Source organism: Octodon degus, unplaced genomic scaffold (genome assembly GCF_000260255.1).
Source record: "Octodon degus isolate 3935 unplaced genomic scaffold, OctDeg1.0 scaffold00185, whole genome shotgun sequence".
In the NCBI taxonomy this organism is placed as follows: domain Eukaryota; kingdom Metazoa; phylum Chordata; class Mammalia; order Rodentia; family Octodontidae; genus Octodon; species Octodon degus.
The window spans coordinates 610,329-617,242 of NW_004524761.1; the positions used below are offsets into that span (position 1 = coordinate 610,329).

The 6,914-nt window shown below is 34.9% G+C and overlaps 1 protein-coding gene across 1 annotated transcript; it reads left to right on the top strand.

Moving 5' to 3' along the window:
* The first annotated feature begins 5,805 nt into the window (after positions 1–5,805).
* On the top strand, positions 5,806–6,254 carry LOC101589101 (chromatin modification-related protein MEAF6-like). Its single transcript, XM_012517495.1, is given in 2 exon segments — positions 5,806–6,013; positions 6,016–6,254. Coding segments are annotated over 2 exon segments (447 nt in total).
* The last annotated feature ends 660 nt before the right edge of the window (positions 6,255–6,914 follow it).

Consider the following 6,914-nt stretch of genomic DNA (forward strand, 5'->3'; position numbering starts at 1 on the left):
ATTTGATTTGAAACTGTCTCATTGCTATATGTTTATCAATAAAACTTTGAAAAGAAAAAAAAAGAATAAAATATACACTACTGGTAGAAATGTAAATTAGTACAACCATTTCAGAAAGCAGTATGAAGGTTCCTTACAAACTAAAAATACAATTATTATACTATCCAACAGAAGCTCTACTATCTATCAAAACAAAATTCAATCAGTTTGACCAAAAGGCATCTGCGTGTCGATTTTTATTGCAGCATTTTACACAATAGAGAAGAAATAGAAACAAAGTAAGTGCCTGGCTTAGTCACTGTGAAAAACAACTTGATGAAAGATTTATTTTGCTTCACAGTTTCAGAGGTGAAAAATGAACTTTCAAATATTGTGTATACTCAGTGCAATATTATTCATGTACAAAAAAAAGACTGAAATCCTGTCTTTTGAGAAATTTATATAGATCTGGAGTATCTCACTCATTTGTGGAATCTAGAAAGTTGACTTCATAAAAGTTGAGATTATATTCCACATATGTACACCAATTCCTCACAATGAATGTAATTAATATATGATACAAATGTGTAATAAATTTTTTAAAAATGAGAATAAACTAGGGGTTACCCAATTCTGGAAAGAGTAAGGGGAGAAGGTTTAGGAAGGTGTTGATCAACATGTTGCAAGTTAGAGTTAAACAGGAGAAGTCAGCTTTGGGGTTCTATTACACAGTATGGTAATTATAAATATGAAAATGTAGTCTATATTTTACAAGTCAAATGAAAGTATTTTAATTAATTTATTATATATAAATCGAATATGATGTAAGATATATGAATGTCTACACTGCTATGAATACTATACAATGTGTACATGCATTGTAACTTCACGTGATATCCCATAAATATAGGCTTTTGTGTTAATTATAATTATAATGTCTTTTTTAAATGTATTTGGTACAGAGTCTCACTATGCAGCTTGGGCTCATGATCCTCCTATTTTCAGCCGCCCAGCACTGAGATTACAGGTGTGCGCTACCATGCTCAGTCTCAGTGGCTGGCTCATCATGTCTGTAGGTGGGGCCGGTGCAGCATGTGATGTTTGTGGATACAACCCTGGCCCCAGAACTTGCCTAAGCAGGCATTTAGTCTGCTGAGTTATCTCGCCGGCTCTTCTATGTTAATTAAGATATAAATAAACATTTTAAAATACACACAAAGAAATGAAAGAAAATCTACACTATTCCAACTTAAAAAGTGACAGCAATATTAAAGTCAGATAAATATTAAATCTTGATCCATAGATAGTCATGGCACCATGACTTTCTCAGTTCTTTTTGTTGTTCTTTTGGTGGGTTTTTCATTTTTATTTTAATGAGTAAGACAGTTTGTTTTATGTTTCATTACTGTGTCTGGGAATTTTTCCCAAAAATTTTATGAGTATTTTTATGACATGTAATATACGTCCTAATGTTCAGTTGAACATACTGAATTCCATGCTCAAAAATCAATCTTTCAATGCATCTGTTCTCATCAACAAGTCAATCTGCCTTTCAGCCTAAAAGAAGAGGGGGCCTTTTCAGTCTCCCTTACAGTTTAACAGCAGTGTTCCACTGATGTATACTATTTGTTTTTGAAAAAATTTGGAGTAGGACACTTTGGGTTTCAAAACCCTAGGTAAATCCCTTATGTTTCTAAAAAGAAATCAAATTTTTTACTGTATATTTCAAGTTAGTCATTTTATTAATAAAATCCAAAATCTATTTGATAAAAATGTAGTTCAAGTGCATTTTTTGTAGTGACATTTGCTGAAACCAATCTAAAATGTTGAGTAGATTCTCAACAATAATTTTAAGGAAATAATAGAGTTTTTCTGCATTAAAACTTATTCTATTGGTGCAAGATTCTACTTACAGTAACTATATAATGAATTCTCTTTGAATGAATCATTTCATTGGAGGCAGAAGCTTCTTGAGTTTTAATTGAAATTTAAATGTTTCATCCCCAGAGTAAAAAGATGATAGTAAAATCTGGTTGTAAAATTAAACTATAATTGGTTTCAAGATAGACAGATTTCTCATCAGCCAAATTTTTCTTGCAATATTAGGATATAAAAACATCATCATCAAAAAATCTAATTTTCATAATTTAGTGTACATCAGGTAATCATGCCATAAATATGTGAATAATATCTAACTAGCATGCATTTTTATCAATACCATGCCTTCAGAAAATAAGTTTTGAATGTTTGGGGGATTTGTTTTTATCTATCCCAAAGAAAAGACAGAATGTTCAAGTAATAGAGAAATTAAAGAAGGAAAATTTTTTCCTGTCTGAAAGTCCACATTTTCCTCCTATAATAACTGGACAGAGTGAAACATCTGTTCTGGCAAGTATAGTTTTTCATAAAAACTGGCTCATAAATGTCTTAATCTTCCTCAAACCAAAGTATAGACTAAGAAAGAAAGGGCTATACATCACTGAAGTCTTACTATTTTCCAAGTGAGCTATATATTTTATCCCCATTCTAAGAAACATTTCTATGCAAATCTTATGTGAGGACTCATGAAGATAAATAACATAGCATTTCCACTTCTGCTCCCAGGGGCTCACCCTTATTTAAAAAATACACGTTCACATAAAATGTTGGAAATATTTTTGATTACTTTTGAAACTGTAGAATTTCCTGCATAGATTTCAAGAACCTAACAAAATCTTGTGAGAAATTAGACTTCGGTGTATGTTTTAAAAGTGAATGTTGATGTAGTGGAATCTTTTACAAAAGAATTCAGAGTAAACTTGTAAAGATTCATTGTTCTCCAAATATCTCTAGAATAAATGTCACAATCATACAATATGAAAAGTCACAGGAAAGGAAAGATTACTACTTCGCAGCTTCCATGAAGAGTATACAAATCCAGGTGACTGACTATTGCACAAAATTTCTGAAATTGAGCTGTATTGTATTCCCTATCACCACTATATCCAAAACCTAGGTAGGAGAGGGACCTGACCGAAGATGGCAAAATAATAGTATCTCCATCATATTTCTTCATCCAACATCTGAGCATGTGACCTAGGCAATGCCAGTCAGACATTTTGTCTGCAAATTTTCAAGGGCAAGTTAGGGTTGGAGAAACACTCCTAAACTGAGGGGGACACGAGGCCACAATCCAGGCTGCTTGGAGAACACTGCATGGAGAATACAGGAGATTAAAAAACAAAAGCACACACATCATATGTAAAAGGACACAGGAAGGAATTTAGATCAAGCCTACTTATCCCTCATATCGATGTACCCCACATGAACCTAACTCATTTTTGGTTCCTGTCTCCAGCTTTAGTAGCATCCTGTCTGCTCTGCTCATTGGGATGGATCCAGTTAACTTTATTGGCCAAATCAAGTTATAAATTTGAAACAATTGTTGTTTACAGATTTTTCATGAAAACATGGGGCTTGATTATTTGTGTACAGTGATTAAATTCACAGGAAATCATAAAAGTTCCTACTTTATCAACACAGCTAATTTAAATAATTCAAACCCAAACTCTGCTCTTACCTATTTTGACCCTTACCTGTTGCAATTGAAATTGTCTCAGTGCTGCATGCAATCTAATTCATCTCAGTTTTATACAATTTTGTTCATTCTCATTGATATATCTAAGTCATTAGACAATAGTATTGAAAAATTAATTTGATTACTACTACTACTATTAATTAAAACTATAATGAGCATTGTCAAAGAAGAAAATATTATTCAAAGTTCATTTCATCCCTTTTTGGTTGTTGTGATAGTAGCCTAAGTCAGATATTATAATACCATTTTATAAATACTCTGAGTCACAGAAAATTGCATTAATGTGCCCAAAGAAACATGTATGAAATCTGTGACGCATATGTAAGAAAATTATATTGCTCTTTAAGAATTCAGAATCAAATAGCATACACATCCCCACTGCAGGGCCACTGTTTGATCAGTTTCCACTGTCTTGTGGACACTGAAAGTTTTCAGTCATCAGATTTTCATCTTGCCCTGCCTGATTCATACACTTCCTTAGAAAGGAATAAATGTAGGTATAAGAGCTCTATTTTAGAGACTGCTTTCTGACTCTCCATCTAGAAGCTTCCCAAGGCTAGCTTGTTTCCTTCACCTTTACTGGAGCCCACAGGAAAGTGGAAAAACAACACAGAAAGGAGATCAGGACAAATTCCCCTTTCCCCATTTAGCACACTAATGTTTTAATTATGATAGATAAGATAAAAGTAAGACTAAAGGCTGGAGTCATTCTCTGTTTCCCTTCCTCAGATTTTCTGTCTAGAGAACATGCACGCTCTTAAGGATCTGGACATTGCTGAATCTCTTTTCTGTTCTTCAGTCATCATTGCTAGGACCACTGTCTTATGAACTGACCTAGGCAGGCGTAAAGAGAAATTATTTTAGTTCTCCACTAGTTTTTAAAGTGGTATCTTTTCCTGAATTTGACTACAATAGATAATTATGTATAAACTAACCTTTTACTTCACTGTCTTCTCTAGAGTATTCCAGTTAGAATTAGGTGAATTATAATCCCTTAAGTCAAAACTCACACTGGTACCCTATATTTAGTTTAGTTTGCAGATGTCTTTGATTTTTCTGATATATCTTTTCAAAAACATTGAGTTATTATTTTTAAATTGATAGATTTCACATAAAAATCCAAACTTCCAAAGCGTCAAGTATCAAAAGCATTCTTCTTACATGATTGTTTTTCTTAGACTAAACTCTCTCTTCCTCCTTCTCCTTCTCCCTTCCCTCATAAATGAATGGTTAAACAGGTAAAATGGATTCTTCTGCCTACCATTTTTGCTTATATACATTACTTGAAACCCCTATGAACTTTTGGGGTTATGAGTCTTTTCTATAGATAATAATGTAGATGAAAAACAATGCCTATTTGTGAAGGCCTCAAATGAGACCTTAACAGAATCTTAATATAAGGAATAAACTGGCCGGCCAAATCGCTCAGCAGATTAAAGCACCTGCAAGCAGGTGCAGGGGCTGGGCATATGATCCCCAGGCCTGTTATGCTGACCTTGCCCCCAGGTCACACTGAAAGGGTGATTGAGACTGGGCATGGTGGCACACGCTTATAATCCCAGCTCTTGGGAGGCTGTAAACAGGTATATAACTATGAGTCAGATTCAGTAGTGAGAGCCTGAGCACCCTGTAAACACTTGCCTAATATAAAAAAAGTAAAAAAAATTTAAAAAAAGAAATAAGGTTATGGGTGTCCAATATTATGTTTTCATTCTTAATCCACAGAGTTGAAGAATGGATAAAATAATGAATTAAATAGTACCTTAATGAAGTCCCCAACTTGGAGATCAGAGAGGAGAGAATTCATCCCCAAAAGACCACCAGGAACTAGTGCTAGACAACTTGTCTCTACAAATCATAATGCTGTTGCTCCCAGGAAGGGCTGAAATAAGTACAGGGCAGAAAAGATAAAAGATTTATTCTACACCCACAATGTTAGAGTAGGCTCCCAAAAATCTGCTTTTCAGTCATATACATTTTTCTTTGGAAGTTACCTGCATGTTATCCAGTCCCTGCCCTGTATAAATCTCTGCATATATCTGAACACAACTCAAACATTTGTATCATCCCAAGTTTTAAGGTAAACACATTGCTAATAGCTCTTAGCTCTTAGCAGATATTTTTTAGACCTCATATTATCCTGGACACTCTCCTCAATATTATGCATAGCTAATCAATAATTTTCTTAAGGAATTATGGCCACAGTGAAGAACTCAAAAATTAATAATAGGCCACCACTCCAGCCCAACATGGCGATGCACAACAAGGTGGCCCCGACACAGATCCCAGACACCTGGTGGGCGGTGGCAGAGCTCACGAAGTGGAAGCAGAAGCTGGAGGAAACACTGGCAAACTTGAAGAGACAGATCTATGCTTTTGAAGGAAGCTACTTGGAAGATACTCAGGTGTATGGCAATATTATTCTTGGCTAGGATCGCTATCTGACCAACCAAAAAACTACAATAGCAAAAATGATCAAAGGAACGGGAAGTTTAAAGAAGCCGAGTGGCTCTTCACTAAATCGTGGGTCAGTCAACAGCTGCCGTTAAGTACGTTGGCAGGAGTTCAAGACCAGCTCATTGAAAAGAGGGAGCCAGGAAGTGGGACAGAAAGTGACATTACTCAGGGAGTCATCATAGCAGCCAATAAAAACCAACACAGGTCAGTGGCAGGTACCCTCTCCCTGCAGCTCCAATGACTGGTTGATATGAAGGGCGCTTCCTAGAGCCACAGAACTCAAGGATGGACAGAATTCGTGACTCCAAATGAAACCAGTTCATGTTGTAAGGGGAGTTGGTGGGCAGTAAAATAACCCTAAGAAAGGACTTGAGGACATCCTTCCACTTTTGCTGGTGCAGAACCCTAGCCCTAACCCCAAGAACTTTGTTTAACATGGTGAATTTGAAATCCTTTCAGAAGAGAAAAAGGAGACTAGAAATGAAATCTCTGTAAATTTGAAAAATTACACTAGTGTATGTTGGGTAAAGTGGGATAATCTTTTGTTCCTACTCCTGATCCTTGCCTACTCATGAGAATTGACTTAATGTGCCTTTAAAGAATTTTTAAATAAAAGCTTTTTGATCACTTAAAAAAAAGTAATGCAGGTAAACTTTTTTTGGGTAAACTTTTGTTGAATACTTTCTATAACTAAGCACTATTTTAAAATATATGCATTTTGGGCCAGGGAGATAGCTCAGTGGAATAAGTGCTTGCCTGGCAAGTGCAAGGTCATGAGTTCAATACCTGGTACAAGAAAATAAATAAATAAATAAATAAATAAATAAATAAAATATATGCATTTTAACATTTAATCTTCATGTCAATTTTCTGAAGCATATACTCTTATTATTGCTATCTT